The sequence below is a fragment of the Sminthopsis crassicaudata genome, chromosome 1, assembly GCF_048593235.1.
Source record: "Sminthopsis crassicaudata isolate SCR6 chromosome 1, ASM4859323v1, whole genome shotgun sequence".
In the NCBI taxonomy this organism is placed as follows: Eukaryota; Metazoa; Chordata; class Mammalia; order Dasyuromorphia; family Dasyuridae; genus Sminthopsis; species Sminthopsis crassicaudata.
In genome coordinates, this window is record NC_133617.1 from 300,088,739 (window position 1) to 300,110,169 (window position 21,431).

The following is a 21,431-nucleotide window of genomic DNA, read 5'->3' on the forward strand; positions in this document are numbered from 1 at the left end:
AAGATAAACTGCTTCTTGGGGCACCTAAAGTGATGCAGTGGGTAGAGTACCAGCCAGGAGTGAGGAGAATTCAAGTTCAAATCTGGCCTGAGACATTTTCTAGCTGTGTGACTCTGGACAAGTCAGTTTACCCTGTTTGCCTCAGTTTCCTCATCTATAAAATGAGTAGAGAAGGAAATAGCAAATCACTCTCATATCTTTGCCATGAAAACCCGAAAGGGATTGTGAAGAGTTGGACATGACTGAGCGACAAAGATACTGCTTCTTTGAATTTCAATCTTCATCTGTAAAACGAAAGGATTAGATAAGGTGTCTCTTTCATGTCTCTTCTAATTCTCATATCTCATGAGTTAAAGTAGGGGAAAATAGTATTAAAATTTTTTTGCAGTTAATGTTTCTTTCAGAAATGACTTTACCCAAATTTTTATGATTCCAACATGTTATCTAATGCAAAAGATCACATTCAAGAGGATGGACTTCTTTCCAGTGAACACCCAGTATTTGTGACTAAGGGTGCTTTTATCTTTCCTGGAAGCATTTGCTGCTATAAATTGGATATAAATGGGAAAAATCTCTGGAAGAGGTGAAATAATCTGTTAAGGACCATGCCTAGGTGAAAGGGCAGGTCAATTTTCGGAGAGCTTCTAGAGCTGTGAATCATAAACTTGAAGGAGTTTCAAAGCAGCCTTTATTGACACAGCTGTTCCTTGTGGATTGGGAATGAAATAAATTGGAGGCAGAGGGAAGAAGAGTGAGATCAGATAACGCAATTGCCTCTAGTCATCATCTTCCTCTCACATGACAAGATCCATTCTACAGGTCTGAGTTAGCCCTCTGGTAGCCTCTCATCTTCCTAGCCCTGAGTTACCATTTGTCCATTCTACCTTCTTAACTAGGTTCTACTTGGTGTTTCTCCTAGCCATTCCAAAAGTCTCTTCTTCCTGTTCTGGTTGAACTATGAATGTTAATGTCTTGTATCTCTTCCCTTCTTGGTCCCTTGGTCCCTTTCATATTTCAACTTTCCAAACTTCTGAAGCATAAACTGGAGATAATGATAATAAATGAGCAATATGAATGTGAATGGCTGTTCAGGTTTTTGAAGGTCTTTCCCCACATCAGCCTTTTGAGATACAAGCATTATAGTCATTTCATAAATGAAGAAACTGAAAATGAGAAAGAGAGAGAAATGGAACAACTTGTTCAGGATCATAGATAAATGGCAGAGTAGGATTTGAACCAAATCTCTCAAGTCCAAGTTCAGTTCTTTTCCTACTGCATCATAAATGCCTTTTTAAGGGCTAAAAAAAAACCCAGATACTTCACAATCTCTGCCTATATGGAGTTTTATAGATAATTATAACTTAACATACATCACAGGAAAAGGATCAGTAAAGTAAATAAGGGATTTAGGACAGGTAAAGATGGAGCAGGAGGACTTTCCAGGCATAGGGAAAAACATGAGCAAAAGTATGGAGGTAGAAAAGCCCATACTTCTTTTGCATAAATCATTTTGTTTGGAACAGAGAGTTCATGGATCAGTCAACAAACTTTTTTTTTTTTTTTTAACAACTTGAGTTCTAAATGTCCTATTTCTCTGAGACAGTCAGCAATTTGTTAAAAGTTATACCTGTTAAAAAATAAAGTATATTACCATGTTATGAAAGAAGATACAGATGCAAAGGAAAAAAAATAATACAGAAGGAGAAAAATCATATGCTTCAATCTACATTCAGACTCTATCAATTCTTTCTCTGGAGATAGCATTTTTCATCATGAGTCCTTTGGAATTTTTTTTGGTATCATTGAATTGTTGAGAATAAGTCATTTACAGTTGATCATCATCATACAGTATTCCTGTTACTTTGTATGATGTTCTCCTGGTTCTGCTTATTTCATTTTGCAACTATTCATATAAGTCTTTCCTATTTTTTTCTGAAATCCACCTGTCCAGTATTTCTTATAGTCCAAAATATTCCATTATAATCATATACTACTTGTTCAGCCATTCCTCAATTGATGGACACCCAATTTCTATTTCTTTGCCATCACAAAAAAAGAGCTACTATAAATAATAGATCATAAATTCCTTCTCCCTCTGTCTTTTTAAAAGTCTCTTGGAAATACAGACCTAGTTCCTCAATTCAAAGCTGGGTGAAAACAAAGGATCTACTGTTTATTTGTGTTTTTATATATCTGTGTATATGCATGCTGTTTCCCCCAGAGAATGCAAGGTCACTGAAGGTAGGAATTGTTTGAATTTTGTTTTTGTATCCTTAGTGACCTAATATAGTACCTGGAACTAATAAGTATTTAATAAATGCTTATTGATTGATTTACCAATTCCAAGGAAGGAAGGAAGGAAGGAAGGAAGGAAGGAAGGAAGGAAGGAAGGAAGGAAGGAAGGAAGGAAGGAAGGAAGGAAGGAAAAAAGGAAGGAAGGAAGGAAGGAAGGAAGGAAGGAAGGAAGGAAGGAAGGAAGGAAGGAAGGAAGGAAGGAAGGAAGGAAGGAAGGAAGGAAAGAAGGAAAGAAAGAAAGAAAGAAAGAAAGAAAGAAAGAAAGAAAGAAAGAAAGAAAGAAAGAAAGAAAGAAAGAAAGAAAGAAAATACAGACCTAGTAATGGCATTCCTAGATCAAAAAGCATGCCCAGTTTGATAGCCTCTTGGGCTTAGTTCCAAATTGTTTTTCAGAATGGTTGGATCAGTTCACATTTCCACCACCAGTGCATTAGTATCCCAATTTTTCCACATCCTCTTCAACATTTATAATTTTTCCTTTTCTATCCCATTAGCCAATTTGATAAGTATGAGATAGTATCTTAGTGTTTTAACAAACATTTATTAAATACTTCCTATATATCAGACACTATGTTGAGGGCTAAGATACAAAAAAAAAAAAAAAGCAAAAACAGCCTCTGACTTGAAGATCCTTATGTTGTAATGGGGAGGCAATGTGTGTGCCTGTACCTGTGTGTGTGTGTGTGTGTATATATATACATATATATATATATGTGTGTGTGTGTGTGTGTGTATATGTATGTATACACTCACATATAAAGAAATATGTCTGTATATAAAAGATACATACAAATTAGATTCAAAGTAACTTTAGGCATTAAGAGCTGATGTTGTTCATCCTTTATTCCTGAAGAGGACCAGTGACACTCTAAGTGTGATGACTTGAGTGTAAACTGGATATTAGTGAGGTAGAACTGTGCAAAGTCTTTTGTCTCATTATCTCCTCCAGAGTCTTTAAAACAGACGTCTAGATGCGTGATGATGACCCAAGATGCAGTGTGCATCTTTGTTGACCAATCAGTAGAATTGAAAAAGGTCTCCTTCAGAAGGTTTTATTGGAACTGACTCTTGAAGCAAGAGCTGGAGGTAGAGTAATAAGCATTCTAGGCAGAAAAGAACAGGCCCAAAGGCTGGTAGAAGAGGAGCTTCATGTATCAGGGACAGGTTGACCAATATGGCTGGACTTTAGAGTATGTGGAGGGGAGGAAACTGGAATAAGACTGAAGAGAACTAGTTGTGAAGAGCTTTAAAGCCCAAATACAAGGTATCACAACAGGAGAGGTAATAGAGAACCAGTAAAGTTTATTGAGGAGTAGGGATAGAGATGAGTAATTTTGACACTCAGACCTGTACTTCAGGAAAGTCATTTTGGCAGTTGTGTGGGGGATGGTTTGGAATGTAGGTAAGAGGTGAACAGGATCCTCACCTTAAGTGGTAGCAGTGTGAATAGAAAGAATTAGGTGCATTGAGGTAGCACTGGGCATGGAAGCAAGAAGACCTGAGTTCAAATATATCCTTAGACACTTAATGTTCACTTAACTTTAGACTTGTCAATTCACCTTTGTCTCAGTTCCCTCTAGTGTAAAATGAGAATAATTGTGACACCTACATCCCAAGGTGAAGTGCTTAACACAGTGTTTGGCACAGAGTGTGGGCTATATAAATGTCTGTCATGACCCCACAAAACAAAATAAGCCTTGTTTCAAACTATTCTGTCAAACAAGCCTACTTATAACCCCCCTATCCTCCACAACATTCCTGGCTTTGTGCCTTTGCTCATACTATATATAGGATGGCTCACTCTACTTTCTGTGGTTTTTTAAAAAATATTTTATCTTTTTTAAAAGTTCAACTTAATATAAGGAAGTTACCCTGGTTTCTATAAGTTAATAATAGATTTTTTTCCCCATTTAGATCTCTCATTATATTATGTTTTGACCTCTCCAATGCATCTTTCATGTATAAGTTTGTGTATGTCTCCTATTCTGCTAGATTATAAGCTCCCTGAGAATGGGGAAGATACCTTACTGTGTCATTCTGGTGTTTATTTAGCACAGTGGTCTGGGACATTGATACTTAGCATCCTTAATTGAACTGAACTGGACTAGTTCTGAGCTCTAACAGTGATCTTTTAATAAAACTATCTGATCTTTCTAATTTAACCAAGTGCCATACCTCTCATTGTAGGAATTTTATATAAAGGGGAAAGAGAGAGAGCTATACAAGATACTGTCATTCAGGGGTAGTTGGTTGAACAATAATAATGATAATATCTAATATTTATAATAATGCAACAATAGCTAACATTTTTGTAGCTCTTCAGGATTTGCAAAGTGCTTTTCAAATATATCCCTGTCTGATCCTCACAACGGCCCTGGGAGGTAGATGCTGTTATAATCTTTATTTTTACAGATGAAACTAAAGCAGAGAAATTAGTGACCAGGTTAAATGACTTGCCAAAGCCACACTCCTGATGAGCATTTGAGGCCAGATTTAAGCTCAGGACTTCCTTATTCAAGTCACATCTCACTATCCACTGTGTCACCTAGGTATTGAAAAAAGTGGGGGTGTTTAGCTAGGAGACTGACTATCAACAGGATAGCTGTCTTAAGTACTTGAAAGATTGTCATGTGAAAGAGGGATTCTTTTGCCTGGCTTCAAAGGGCAGACTTAGGAACAGTAGGTTAGAGAGAAATAGAATTTGACTCTATTTAAAGAAATCCTTCTGGGTAGTGCTGGGCAGGGGACAGGCGCTGCCTTGGGAAGAAGGGAAAAGACCTTATCACTGAGGTCTCCAAGTAGAATCAGGCAAGGATATTGTTGAAGTTGAACTAGACAGCTTTGGAACTGTCCCTTCTAGTCTTGAGATTTTATGACTTTGGTATAATAGGGCTGGGGAAAAACCACACTTAGATTGGGCCCTGAGGCAGAACAAATTTGATTGTTAGATATATAAAGTATCTTCCATGGAAAGGACTTAAGGATAAATAATTGCAAGTGTCTGATTGATAATTTGATTCTGTCATGGATCAAGTTTCAAGAATAGCTCAATGTTTATCCTTTACAGTGTTGCTCTGTTACATCTGTTTAGTATTATACAAATATATTTGATGTGACATTGACAAGGCATATTTTAATAGATCCATGTTGCCTAGTGTATCTTTGTTTTTTTAATCTTTGGTAAATATCTATTTTAAGTAATCTTTTCCTCAAAGGAAGTAAAAAAAGATGATATTTTATTGCATTTATTTGATTTTGTTTGTTTTTAGGTTACTGGAGGTTCCAGTGGCATTGGAAAATGCATTGCAATTGAGTGTTATAAGCAAGGAGCATTCATAACCCTGGTTGCAAGAGATGAGGTAAAATTTATCTATTATTTTAAACTTAGTGATTCACTCACAAGTTTTACAGGGTGAACCTTGATATACTTCTGCTAAAAATGGCATTTATATCCACAAGTATGGTCTGCTCTCAGACTACCAGTGATCTTAACATGGTTGGTGGGCTTGCTTATATTTTGAATGTTTATAGGATGAGAGCCAATAATATATTTTGTTATGCCATGAATTAATGATTTTTAGTAGATCTTTATTATCTTTTTTATTATTATGGTTTTTATTTACCAGATATATGCATGGGTAATTTTACAACATTGACAATTGCCAAACCTTTTGTTCTAATTTTTCCCCTCCCCCCCCAAAAAAGTCAAGTTGATCAATACATGTTAAATATGTTAAAGTATATATTTAATACAATATATGTATACATGTCTAAACAGTTGTTTTGCTGTCCAAAAAGAATCAGACTTTGAAATTGAGTACAATTAGCCTGTGAAGGAAATAAAAAATGCAGATGGACAAAAATAGAGGGATTGGGAATTCTATTGTAGCAGTTCATCATCATCTCCCAGAGTTTCTTTCGATGGGTGTAGCTGGTTCAGTTCATTATTGCTCTATTGGAACTGATCTGGTTCATCTCAGTGTTATAATTATATAATGATCTCCTGGTCCTGCTCACTTCACTCAGCATCAGTTGATATAAGTCTCTCCAAGCCTCTCTGTATTCATCTTGAGGTCATTTCTTACAGAACAACAATATTCCATAACATTCATATACCATAATTTACCCAACCATTCTCTAACTGATGGGCATCCACTCAGTTGCCAGTTTCTGGCCACCATAAAGAGGGCTGCCACAAACATTTTGGCACATACAGGTCCCTTTCCCTTCTTTAGTATTTCTTTGGGATATAAGTCCAGTAGTAACACTGCTGGATCAAAGGGTATGCACATTTTGATAACTTTTTGAGCATAGTTCCAAATTGCTCTCCAGAATGGCTGGATGTAATGAATTAATAATTTTAATAAGGTCCCATAACTTGTACTTGGAAAAGCCCGGACCAAAATAACTCATCTATCTTTTTTCAGGCTGTTTTTGGCATCCTACACATAGAATATGAGAGTTATAAATTGTATTAAATCCTTGTCTGATATCCTCAAATCAGTTGTGTATAGTCAGAATGGTCAGAGCTAAGATCATAATTAGTTGAAAACAAAAATGAAATATAATAGTGAGAAAAAGATGACAATGTACAACTGAAACAACTTAACCTCAAACTATTTAAGCAAAGAATTGACAATCAAATGTGAACTGGTCAATGGAATTGACACTGATACCAATTATGTTTTTATTTAAAAATTTAATCAATGTAAATTAATTGCCATAATTAGGAGATCACAAGTACATCTTATCAAACCTCTGTATTACTTCTCAATCATGGAGAGATCACTGCTAATGCAAAATTCATTTGTAAAGTTATTTACAAATTAATTTGCAAACTCATTTGCAAATACCACAAAGAAGGATAATAGACAGTTACAAGCAGTAACCCAAAGCAGAGAGAAATAATTTAGAGAATAAAACCAGTTAAAAACAACACCACCACCTAGGCAAGATATCTAACCAAGCAAGGCATTTGCAGTGTTTTTAAGGATAAAAATGAAGGGAATATAACAAATAAGAAAAATTGAGAAATTTGTAAAAGTCATTTTACATTAGGACCCTAATGTCACAATTCTGTTGTGTATATGGAAGAGATAGAAATGATACTAAAAATAACAAAGAAGGGGGAAATAATAAAATTTAACTAAGCATCTACAAGAGGAAATCCATGCTGGAAATGATACAGTTGTGAGCATGTTGAAGGACTAATATCCAATGAACTAGGAGATTACAAAAGGGTATGGGAGGAAAATCTTATTTCTTATTAATATTGGAAAAGAAGATTGAGAGAGCTTCAATAAGTTTTCTACCTGTATGTGCATCAACAGAAAATCTTTTAGTCATATATATGGGAACTGAGTACATCTTATCAGTATGGAATAATCTGGCTTCTACAAATGTTACTCAACATCTTTGCTTATATCACAGATCTAGAGATTATAAGATCCTATGTGCCTACTATTTGGTGATTGAGAAAACTATCCCATAGTATGTTCCCTACTTGTGAGTGTACTCCAGAGTTCTGTCCTGTGTCTTTTTTTTTCTCTGTCTATATTTTCTCTTGATAACCTCTTCAGCTATCATGGTGTTAACTGTTACATCTATGTAGATAACTCTTTTCTTTCTCTCTCACACACAAACTAAACATAAAAAGTATAAATGTATATAATTATATCATTTTATAAATATACATGTATATACACCATGTGAATATGTACATAGATGTAAATATGTGAATATGTATATATATATATATATACACATAAGCATATATAACAATATATAATATAAAATAATGATATAAAGAAAGGGTATAAGTATTTATATAATATCTACTCTTTGGCAGGCAGTGTACTAAACACTTTACAAATATCTCATTTGATCCTCATAATAACTCTGTGAGGTAGGTACTATTGTTATCCCCATTTGAGAAAACTAAGGCAGAGGTCAAATGACTTGGCCAGGGTTACATAACTATTTAGTGTCAGAAGCTGACTTTTAACTTAGGTCTTCTTCTCACTAGATCCAGTACTTTTAACTGTTTTGCCACCTAGTTACTCCAGTTTTTCCTCAGAGCTTACAATCATTTACTGGATGTTTCAAATTGGCCTCCCAAAGATCTAAAGCTCAACCTGCAGGAGATTGAACTTGTTATCATTCTCCTGACTTTGTCCCCATGACTAGGCTAACTTTTTCCTTCACCTTTTTCCCATTGGTGGTTCTTCCTGGAATTTCCATTTTGAGGAATGGTCTAATCTATCCATCCTTCATTGTCTGAATTTTGCCCTAAGCTTCAGGTGCTTTTTCTCTTCCCTCTGAAGTCTTTTTCCTTAGTTAGTTCTTTTGAGAACCTCCATTTTGAGGAAGACTCTGCCTTCTCTCAACTTTGCTGTTATTCCCTCTACACAGTTACATCTCCTTCCTCTCACTTATTACCCCTATTGCTTGGAGATATCACATCTGACGTGTAGTAAGTTCTTAACATTGACTTGACTTGACTTTTCCCACAAATCCTTCCTTTTTCTGAACTTCCCTACTGGTCAAAGGGCCTTCCATGCTTTTGATCTTACAGATTCACACATTTGATATTGTCCTAAAAATGGAATATATGGAATATATTGGATTTGACTTAACTTATTCCCCATTTATGATTGTTCCTTAAGGACTGTCATTTCCAAACCCTATATAACTATATAACTATATAAATAGTTAAATTATATGTAAATGGAATATATGGTAATGAATATATATCAAAAAACAAAAACTGAATGTAAGTTCATACAGAACTCAAATGAAGAGATATGAGGACGCACCTACAACCTACTCCTTCATGAAGCTGGAAGGTCCACAGGTGTTATACATTACATATATTTCCAAATACACACACACACACACACACACACATATATATATATATATATATATATATATATATATATATATATATATATATAATATCAGTTGTACTGTTCCACCCCACACTCTAAAAATACTTGGTATAACTATGATGAAATAAAAAACAAAATATTAGTAAAAACTTGATATTAAAAAAACTTAAATTTTAAAACATTTGTTTCCTCTCTTCCTTTCTTCCTTCCTTCCCTTCCTACCTTTCTCCCTCCTTCCTTCTTTCCCTCTTTCCCTCCTTCTTTTTTCCTTCCTTTCATGCTATCTTGTACTTAATTATATTTATTATATTTCTACTTCATTTTATATTGATGCTGTACATATTTCTCTCCTCCCCCCCCCCCCATTAGAATGTGAATGAGGATTGTTTCATTCTTTGTAACTGTAACCCCTGGGCCTAGCACAGTATCTGGTAAACAAAAGGAATTTAATGAACACTTGTTGATTGATTGATCGAAGAAAATGCCACTTTACAGTCTCTTTTACAACAAAATATCTCCTATCCATCAAAATCATTCAAGATTACTCAAGAGATGTAACAAAAATAACCTTGTGATAATAAACACTAGGCAAGGCATAAAGTAGGGAGGTTTATGCTTGCCAGTGATGCTGATCTTTGTGATAGAAGAAATCCAGTTAAGTGTCCAAGCTGAAGAGGGAATTTCGATGAATGTGGCCATATTCCAAAGATTCTGATTCAGGCATTGTTCATCTTTTGTTCTTGAAGTAGAACAATGACATCAAGAGCTTGATGTTTTGCCTTTGTCCTCCCATAAGGTCACACTCCAGGGCATCAACCAAGGCAAAATACTACAGGATTTCCTTACTGTTTCCTAACACAGATATAGTAACAGTGGAGTACTCTATGCATTTGTCAATCCTTGATCTTTCACATGGCTAGCTTATCATCTCCCATATGATTCTTTGATAACTGACAGCTGGTTTTACACTGGTTGTAAAGTACTACTTGCTCGTGCCTTCCATGAGTTCACCATTGCCCCTGTGTAAGATTCATTTTTACTTCTTCATAGACTTGTTATATTACATGCCTAATTGCCATATAGTAACACAGTATTTTAAAATGTATGTTTTCATGGGAAGTTTTGGGGTCAATAAAAAAGTTCTGTAATTTCCTCAAAGGCAATCCAAAGCATCCTTCTTCTCCTTGTTGTACTGTATTGTCTGTCTGTCTTTCTCTCACACACACAGCCCCTTAGAGGTTTACCATTCATATATATGTGTGTGTGTGTGTGTGTGTGTGTGTGTGTGTGTGTGTGTGTGTGTGTGTGTGTGTGTGTGTGTGTGTGTTGTAATCTGGGAAATAGACATTTTTTTTAATCCAGTTAAATTTTTCTGTAAGGATGGGCAGGTCAAACTCTCTCTAAAATTTGATTCAATCAGTAAAAAGTTACCTGAAAATCAGTCATCTTTGATGTCTTGCCACTGGACCCCAAAGGCTCTGGAGGACTGAGTGAGGCTTGATGATTGTGCACAGTTTTGCCTCACTTAAATAAAATTGACTTGCAAGTCAAGAGTCACACAAGATTGCCAGCTATGTAAAGGTTGTGATCTGCATCATGGAAGGAATTTTTCAAAACTACTAGATCTCAGATCCATTTGAATTTGAAAGTATTCTCATTATCTATTAATGGCTATTTCACAATTGATCTGTAGCCATAAAACAAAATTTTACAAAGTCAGTTTGAAAAGAGATATGTGAATTTCACATTATTTGCCTTTAGGATATCTAAAGTTAAAATATATGGCTTCTTTATTTTGCAGACTTATGAGAGTTTTTACTTCTTTTATGTGATAGAAAATTATAAGATTGGTCCTACCATTCTGGAAAGTAGTTTCAAATAATGCTAACAACAACAACAAAAAATGACTTAAATATTGATACCATTTGGCCTATTGATTTTTCTGAGAATGTTAAAAGATGCAAAGTAAAGTTCAAAATATAGAATTATAAGTTTATAACCATAGTAATTTGAGCAGTGCAAAGTGACATGCTTGCATTTGTGTCTTTATGTAATGAAATAGGACTGATTTAAATATTCATATGCAAGATGTTTACTCATCATTTAATACTGTAATTCAAACTTTTAAAAAAATCTTATTTTTCTTATTTATGCTCTCATATAGGAGTAAGTTTAATTAATTGGTGCCTACAGACAAGAGAATTGATACTTCCTATAGATATAGCCATCAGATATCATAATTGGTTCCATGAAAAAATTGGGGTCAGGAAGTAGGATTTGGAAATGATAGTCCTTGAGGAACAATAATAAATGGGAGAATAAATTAAGTCAAAGTTTCTTAAACTGTATATCATGATTCTATATAGGATTGTATATCAATGTAGGGCCTGTGAAATTATGATTTATTATCAGTAAATGTTTGATTAGTATACCTATTTTATATACCTATATACTTGGGATCATGTAAAAATTTCTAGTGTAAAAAGGGGTTGTGAGTGGAAAAAGTTTGAGAAGCCCTGTGGTTAAATGACATTCTGTTGAGATTTCAGGTCATTTTAGAAACTCTTGGTTATAAAGTGCTGTTATGATATTGTTAAGAGTTTTGGTGAGGGCTGTATTGTAGTTTTTAAAGTTTTTTTCCTACTGTTTAATAAATGTTTATATTATGAGTTATTTCCTCTCTCACCAAGAAATAAAATAAATCACCCAAACTAATTGCTTTCCATTAATTTCAGAACAAGTTGCTCCAGGCAAAGAAAGAAATTGAAAAACACTCTATTAATGATAAACAGGTAAATCACTTCCCTGTACCCATTTTATATACTATAATCAGGCTGCTCCAAGGTAAAAGTATGGCTTCAGCTACTAACACATACCTATAAGTTTATAGAATTTTTCTAATTAAAGTGCCTGTTAGACTTTTAAAGTGGCTTTGGAACTGAAATCATTAACAGAAAACACATATAGACAGAAACATAGATCTTTAGATAACAATTTCAGACAGTAAAACATTTTTCTAAGAAAGCTCAGTTGAATGAATGACCACACAAACTCCTATGGGGCAAGTGGTAAGAAATGCCTTTTTTTTTTTTTTTTTTTTTACTGTATATCTTGGTCATATCTGTGCTTGTATAGGAGGAATTTTAGAATTTACAATGCCTATCTAGATAGGCTGACCCTTGGGAGTTGACTTCTAAAAACTTTGAAGATAACTTTTTTTTCTCCCAAGGTGAGATTAAACTTTAAGTTTTCAGGGAAAAAAAATTTAAAACAGAAGTTTTTTGGTGCTTAGTGAATTCCTTTTCTAGGTACCATCCTACATATACCTGCTTTGCCCTAGCCAGTGATCTTCCCTCCTTTCTTTTTTCTTTTCTTTTTTTTTTTTTCTCTTTCCGTACTTAAACTTCATCATGCATTGTGCTGTGTCTAGTGCTTTCCTCCACTCAGGTTCTGAGTATAATGCAGTGAAGTACTGAGACAGATGCTCTATTTCATGGGTCACCATCTGGTTTATTCAGATTCTCTCTCTTACGGCTTTGATGTGCAAGCACTTGAAAAGTTGTGAGCTTTAAGCAGAATATGACTCTTTTGGTATGCAAGTAGTCAATAAATTTTGGGTCCTTTCCACTTATTCAGCCATGTCACATGGCATTTGTGACCAAGATGGGAATGGGTTGGTTAGAAGTTACTTTGGAGAGGATATATGCCAGAAGATATAGGTATATCTTCTGCTCTAACATGTCTTCCCCATCTATCCCTATGTTCTTTGTTAGGGGCTACTCAGGCACTCTTATCCCCCTTATTAGTTGAAAGACTTCAAATGAGAAATAAGAATATCTCTTTATTAATGAATGTAAGCTTATTGAGGGAAGAGATCATTTTATTTTTGTCTTTGTATTCCCAGCACTTGGCACAGTGCCTGGCAGATGACATTTAATAAATGCTTATTGATTACCACAGATTTAGGTGGTGGTTGCCTGGGGTCACTAGAAAGTTAAATGACTAGTTTTTATTCACATAAGCCAACCAGGTCTTCCTCACTTCAAAACCACTGTTTTTTTTTTTAATCCACTTTTGGACTTTCCTTCTTGCTTTGCATAGAGTAAGTCTTAGTAAATGTTTCTTGTTGGATCAGTAGATCCAAGGTAGGACTCCTGACATAATGAATGAGAACTTTTTCCCCCAATATATTTTTATTTCATTAAATTTTTTTCAACAGAGTAGAAAATATAATATTCACTTAAAAATTGGGTTCCAAATTCCTTTCCTTCCTCTCTCCATCTCCTCTCCTTGAGATGGTAAACAATTTGATATAGATTATATTATGCAAAACATTTTCATATTAGCTATATTGCAAAAGGAAATACAATCATTACCTCCCCCCAAGAAGAATAAAATAGAAATAGTATACCCCAATTTGTATTCAGTCTCCATCAGTTCTTTTTCTGGAGATAGATAGTATTTTTTTCATCATAAATCCTTCAGAATTGTCTTAGATCATTGTATTGATCAGAACAGCTAAATCATAAGATGAGAACTTGATTTTCTTTTAGTATATGAAAATGATTTAAGACTCTCATCCTAGATCATGAAACTTTTATAGTAAAGCCTCAGTAACTTCACCCTTGACCAGACTGCCTTCTTTCCTAATTCAAACTGGTTTGGAACTAAGATGCTTATTGGTTGGGGTAACATGCTACTTACCTAACTCTTGGTTCCTCTGAATTTGATGTTTAGCCTCTGATTTGAAACCATAGTTTCTTGATCATAGAGCAATTATTGATAAATATAATATTGCTAAGGTTTTAATATTTTGAACACATTGTTTTCTGCTTCTTTTTCCTGGAAGCTAAATAAATGCTCTGTTAGCTCACTTCAAATACATGCTCATCCTCGCATTTAGAAATCTTGTTGAACTTCATTATTGAAAAATTGCCTCTTTTTCCCCAAATATGTTTAAATTTTCAACATTAATTTTCATAAGATTTTGAGACTAAATTTTTTTCTCCTTCTCCTAACCTCTCTCCCTAAGATAGCAAACAATCTAATATAGGTCATATATGCAATCATATAAACATATTTCCACATTAAGTTCTTTTCAAAGTAAAGCTATTTAGAAATAGATTGGCAGGCACTTAAATGTGCTTTACAACTTCATTGTCTTATTAGGTCGTGCTTTGTATATCAGTGGATGTATCTCAAGATTATGGACAAGTGGAAAATGTCATTAAACAAGTAAGAGTTTTGGTCTATTGGGTCGGGATATCAGCATTTTTTTTTTTTTTTTTTTACATTTATTATTTCATTACCTGGGCTAAATGAAAGAATTTGTTAGTATTTGAAATGCATTTTTAAGAATTTCACATCTTTTATTAACCAAGACACCTGCAGCGATGACCTTTTTTCTAGGCACAAGAGAAGCTAGGCCCTGTTGACATGCTTGTAAACTGTGCTGGGATATCAGTTTCAGGAAAATTTGAAGATCTTGAAATAAATTATTTTGAGGTAAGTAAGAATGCTTTTCCTTTTCCTTTAATAATTAAATATGTGAAATGCACTTTAATGCTGCTAGTTGAAAACAGTAGGCTCTTTCTTGAAACCTTTAAAATTAGGGATAATGGAATGGTAAATGCCTGCTCTTAGAACCATCTCAACTGGTTTTTTTTTTTTTGTTTGTTTTTTTTAAATTTTTATTTTGTTGAAGCAAATGGAGTTGTAACTTGCCTAAAGTGATATAGCTACTAAGTGACTGAGGCTGGATTTGAACTCAGTTGCTCCTGATTCCAAGGCTAGTGCTCTATCTACCATGTCACCTACCTACTCTTATCAAAACTTATATGTAGGACTATCATTATTGAAGCACTTTTAGTTTCATTTCAGCCCCAAAAAGAAATGCCATAAGTTTTACATTCTCTAAAGCACAAATTTTAACCTGATAACTGCTTTTTTTTTCTTCTTAATATATTATTGAAATTTCCATCAGTCTAAACAATGACCTCTTCCTCCTTTGAGATACATTACATTTTCTTGTTTCAGCTAAGAAAACCTAAAACACTCAGAATCCAGTTCTATTAATTTGATGTTAGTAGTAAAATCTCCTAGACTTTCATCCAAATTATTTTATTAAACCAAAGTTCATTTTGGGTTCTACCAGCTTTCTTACTTAGTCAAATCACCAAGTTGTAAACAGTAATTTAAAGCAACTTTATCAGTTAGGAATAAAAGGTCCTTGGCAAGGTCCATCTTCCATTTAACCTGTGAAAAACAATTGATGGGATTAATTTTTTCCTATAGTGTATTTAGAATGGATTGGAGGGAAATATCTAAAAGAAAATTAATAGTCAAAGCATGAGATTATAAGAGAAGGGAGGTAAACTGACTATGGAAATGGCCAATTTAAGAAATTTGAGGATTTAAGCCAATTTTAGAAAGAAGAGATTGGCTAAGCTCTTGTACTGTTTGGGAAAAAGGGAAAAAAGCAACTTTAAAAATTATTCCATTACTAAGATTCTGTATTCCGGCGGGGGGGGGGGGATGTGCACATTTACATGCTGGCTAGAGAAAATTAATATATATATATATATATATATATATGTTTAATGGAAGTATGCACAATAATAATAATAGATCACATTTAGCTAACACTTAAAAGTTTTACAAATCACTTTACATTTTAAAATTTGAAATTTAAAATTAAATTAAATTTTTATTTTAAATTAAAAATTTTTCTCAACAGTCTTGTGATAGAAGCATTATGCACATTTGTTTTTGTGTACATTTATGATTAAGAGTAAGATGATTGAGGAAATAAATTATGTAAAGTAAATGGGGTTGAGGAAAATTAATTCCCATTGAAATAATTGAATTTCCATTGAACAGTTTCTGATTGAAAATTAAATTTACATCAATTTTTTTTTTTTTGTTCTTTATAGGGTAAGTGGAAAATAGGCCTGGACAAGTAGCTTTTCTATCCCGGTTTCCAAGACCAGTGAGACGGCCCATTTGGAATTGACCTAGTCTTTCTTTTGGGCTTTATGGTCTTTTTAGCTCTTGAATCTTCCCTTAGACAGGTCTTTTTTTCCCAATAAAATCATGCCCATAATGTGGAAAAGAGGCTTATATTCTGGGACCTCTATTTTTTTTTAGCTTGTTCCTTTTCCTCTCCCCTCCAGGCATTTCTTAGAGAGGAATATGCCATTCTCTGGTATAATGAACTTCAAATGTGGATTTATTATGAATATGTAAGATACAAATATCATGTTGGATTCATTCTCTAAATTAAATGGTTTATTTCTATTTAGTTTAAGAAATTCTATTTCAACTATTTTTACATAGCAAATTGCATATGTGGGATAACATTTTTGATTGATTTTCAAATTAAAACTAAAGATTATTTCTTAAATTTCCTCAAATTGATGAGATTTATGTAAAAGTAAACTATATTCTTGATTCACATGCAGAATCCTGGCTATCTTTTTTTGGGGGCAAATCCAGTGTTGGGATTTATAATGAATATATTTTTCTTATCAAAATACTTCTCTCATTAAAAAAAAAAAAGAGAGAGAGAGAGAGAGACTCACCACCTATTTTTGTTTGCAACACACCTAAATTTATCAGAAGAAAGCTTGTTTGGCCAGTTTTTACTGGCATAAATAACTTCAGTTGCCAGAATAAGGGAAGTGATTTGCCTAAGGAAACAATAAGGCAGCTTTTATATATATATATATATATATATAATATATATATATGTACACACACACATTCAATAGTATTCTTAATTGTTCTTTCTTCCTCCGGTTTTTCCCCTGTTTCTCCAGTCATCCAAATTGATTTTCTTAAAACATGGATCTCCCTTAGTCTTTCACCTCCTCAAGAAGCATCGATGACTTCCACATCTAGGATAAAATGCAAATTCCTTCTTTGGTTTTCAAAACCTTCTACACTGTCTTTTCTAGATTGATTCTGTATTACCCTCCTGGCAAATTAGCCTTGAATTCACTTTCTTTATCTTCCATCACCAGGCCATTGCACAAATGTCCCCCAATATTCCCTCTCCTCACCTCTGTGGCTTAGACTCCTTATTAAATCTCAGCCTCCTTTGCAAAGCCTTCCTTGAAGACTCCTTGCACCTTGGGGAATATACCTATTATTATACCCATTTTACAGATGAGGCAGCTGAGAAGAGAATTAATTTGTGGAAGGTATTGGACCACATTAGCGCAGCTAGGTGGTTCAGTGTTTAAAGTGAGTTCAAATATGACCTTTGCCATTTATTAGCTGTGAGATCCCAGGCAAGTTGACTTAACTTTTGAGTTCTCATATTCCATAGCTAAAGTGAAGGTACTATCCTGAAGCTGCTTTTTCTTTTGTTTTGTGTTGTATTTTTCAAAAAACTAAAAGGTCTTTGAGGGCAGGGATTCCTTCACTTTTGCTATTGGATCCCCAGCACCTAGTGCAATATCCTGCATGTGGTAGGTATTTAATGAATACTAATTGAATTGTTAACTGTTAAGGTTGAAAATTTTCAAATAATACTTGTCATCTTTTTTCCCTTTAGAGATTAATGAATATAAATTATTTGGGCAGCGTATACCCCAGCCGCGCAGTGATAACCACCATGAAAGAAAGAAGGATGGGCAGGATTGTCTTTGTATCCTCCCAGGCAGGACAATTAGGGTTATTTGGCTTTACTGCATACTCATCGTCTAAGTTTGCTCTTCGAGGATTAGCTGAAGCTCTGCAAATGGAGGTAAATTTTTTTTTACTTCTTTGTTTTATCTTTGCTCTGAATACATTTTTTTTAAAAATTAATTTTATAATTATAACATTTTTTGACAGTACATATGTATAGGTAATTTTTTACAGCATTATCCCTTGTACTTCTTCTGCTCCGAATTTTCCCCTCCTTCCCTCCACCCCCTCCCCTAGATGGCAGGCATTCCCATACATATTAAATATGTCATAGTATATCCTAGGTACAATATATATGTGCAGAACCAAATTTTGTTGTTGTTGTTGTTGTTGTTGCAAAGGAAGAATTGGATTCAGAAGGTAAAAATAACCTGGGGAGAAAAACAAAAAAAATGCTAACAGTTTACACTCATTTCCCAGTGTTTCTTTTCTGGGTGTAGCTGATTCTGTCATCATTGATCAATTGGAATTGGATTAGCTCTTCTCTAAGTTGGAGATATCCACTTCCATCAGAATATATCCTCAGATAGTATTGTTGTTGAAGTGTATAATGATCCCCTAGTTCTGCTCATTTCACTCAGCATCAATTGATGTAAGTCTCTCCAAGCCTCTCTGTATTCATTCTGTTGGTCATTTCTTACAGAGCAATAATATTCCATAACATTCATATACCATAATTTACCCAACCATTCTCCAATTGATGGGCATACATTCAATTTTCCAGTTTCTAGCTACTACAAAAATGGCTGCCACAAACACTTTGGCACTTACAGGTCCCTTTCCCTTCTTTAGTATTTCCTTGGGATATAAGCCCAGTAGTAGCACTGCTGGATCAAAGGGTATGCACAGTTAGATAACTTTTTGGGCATAATTCCAGATTGCTCTCCAGAATGGTTGGATTCTTTTACAACTCCACCGACAATGCATTAGTGTCCCAGTTTTCCCACAGCCCCTCCAACATTCATCATTATTTGTTCCTGTCATTTTAGCCAATCTGACGGGTGTGTAGTGGTATCTCAGAGATGTCTTAATTTGCATTTCTCTGAAGAATAGTGATTTGGAACACTCTTTCATATGAGTGGAAATAGTTTCAATTTCATCATCTGAAAATTGTCTGTTCATATCCTTTGCCCATTTATCAATTGGAGAATAGCTTGATTTCTTATAAATTAGAGTCAATTCTCTGTATATTTTGTCAGAACCTTTAACTGTAAAAATGTTTTCCCAATTTTTTACTTCCCTTCTAATCTTGTTTGCATTAGTTTTGTTTGTATAAAAGCTTCTTAATTTGATGTAATCAAAATTTTCTATTTTGTGGTCAATAATGATCTCTAGTTCTCCTTTGGTCTCAAATTCCTTCCTCCTCCACAAGTCCAACAGGTAAACTATCCTCAGTTCCTCTAATCTATTTGTGATCTCGTTCTTTATACCTAAATCTTGGACCCATTTTGATCTTATCTTAGTATGTGGTGTTAAATGTTGGTCCATGCCTAGTTTCTGCCACACTAATTTCCAGTTTTCCCAGCAGTTTTTGTCAAATAATGAATTCTTATCCCAAAAGTTGGGATCTTGGGTTTGTCAAACACTAGATTGCTGTTTTTATTCACTATCTTGCCCTGTGAACCTAACCTATTCCACTGATCAACTACTCTATTTCTTAGCCAATACCAAATGGTTTTGATGACCACATCTTTATAATGTAGTTTTAGATCTGATACAGCTTGGCCACCTTTATTTGCTTTTTTTTTCATTAATTCCCTTAAAATTCTTGACTTTGTTGTTCCATAATAACTTTTTTCTAGGTCATTAAAATAGTCTCTTGGGAGTCTGATTGGTATAGCACTAAATAAATAGATTAGTTTAGAGAGTATTGTCATCTTGATTACATTTGCTTGGCCTATCCAAGAGCACTTAATGTCTTTCCAGTTATTTAAATCTGACTTTATTTTTGTGGCAAGTGTTTCACAATTTTGCTCATATAGTTCCTGACTTTCCTTTGGTAGATATATTCCCAAATATTTTATACTATCGACAGTTATTTTGAATGGAATTTCTCTTTATATCTCTTGCTGTTGGATTGTCTTTGTAATGTATAAAAATGCTAAGGATTTATGTGGATTTATTTTGTATCCTGCAACTTTGCTAAAGTTCTGAATTATTTCTAATAGCTTTTTAGCAGAGTCTTTGGGGTTTTCTAAGTATACTATCATGTCATCTGCAAAGAGTGATAGTTTGATTTCCTCATTACCTACTCTAATCTCTTTCTTAACTCTTATTGCCCAGGCTAGAGTTTCTAGTACAATATTGAATAGTAATGGTGATAGTGGGCACCTTGTTTCCCTCCTGATCTTACTGGGAAAAGTTCCAATTTGTCACCATCACATATGATGTTTACTGATGGTTTTAAATATATGCTCCTTATTATTTTAAGGAATAGTCCATTTATTCCTATACTCTCAAGTGTAGGAATGGATGTTGGATTTTATCAAATGCTTTTTCTGCATCTATTGAGATGGTTTTTGTTAATTTGGTTATTGATATGGTCGATTGGTTGATTATGCTAATAGTTTTTCTAATATTGAACCAACCCTGCATTCCTGGTATAAATCCCACTTGGTCATAATGTATTATCCTGGGGATGATTTTCTATAGCCTTTTTGCTAATATTTTATTTAAGATTTTAGCATCAATATTCATTAGGGAGATTGGTCTATAATTTTCTTTCTCTGTTTTCAGCCTACCTGGTTTAGGTATCAGTACCATGTCTGTATCATAAAAGGAATTTGGTAGGACTCCTTCAATCCCTATTTTTTCAAATAGTTTATATAGCATTGGAGTTAGTTGTTCTTTAAATGTTTGGTAGAATTCACATGTAAATCCTTCTGGTCCTGGGGATTTTTTCTTAGGGAATTGGTTAATAGCTTGTTCTATTTCTTTTTCTGAAATGGGACTATTTAGACTATTTACTTCTTCCTCTGTTAATCTGGGCAAGCTATATTTTTGAAGATATTCTTCCATTTCATTTAAGTTTTCGAATTTATTGACATAAAGTTGGGCAAAGTAGCTCCTAATTATTGTTCTAATTTCCTCTTCATTAGTGATGAGTTCTCCCTTTTCATTTTCCTCTTTCCTTTTTTTAATCAGATTTACTAAGGGTTTGTCTATTTTGTTGGTTTTTTCATAGAACCAACTCTTTAGTTTTATTAATTAATTCAATAGTTTTTTTACTTTCAATTTTATTAATCTCGCCTTTTATTTTTAGAATTTCAAGTTTCGTGTTTGTCTGGGGGTTTTAATTTGTTCCTTATCTAACATTTTTAGTTGTAAGCCCAATTCATTGACCTTCTCTTTCTCTATTTTATGCAAGTAGGCCTCTAGAGATATAAAATTTCTCCTTATTACTGCTTTGGCTGTATCCCACACATTTTGTCATTTTCTTGGGTGAAGTTATTAATTATGTCTATGATTTGCTGTTTCACCCAATCATTCTTTAGTATGAGATTATTTAGTTTCCAATTATTTTTGGTCTATTTTCCCCTGTATTTTTATTGAATG

At 34.0% G+C, this 21,431-nt stretch overlaps 1 protein-coding gene across 1 annotated transcript in view; it reads left to right on the forward strand.

The window, feature by feature from the left end:
* Positions 1 to 21,431, forward strand: part of KDSR (3-ketodihydrosphingosine reductase) — a 53,821-nt gene that overhangs the window by 5,739 nt on the left and 26,651 nt on the right. Inside the window, exons 2-6 of the mRNA XM_074279027.1 lie at positions 5,565 to 5,654; positions 11,921 to 11,977; positions 14,355 to 14,420; positions 14,595 to 14,690; positions 17,743 to 17,934. Coding sequence (XP_074135128.1) covers positions 5,565 to 5,654; positions 11,921 to 11,977; positions 14,355 to 14,420; positions 14,595 to 14,690; positions 17,743 to 17,934 — 501 coding nt within the window. The remainder of the gene's footprint in view (positions 1 to 5,564; positions 5,655 to 11,920; positions 11,978 to 14,354; positions 14,421 to 14,594; positions 14,691 to 17,742; positions 17,935 to 21,431) is intronic.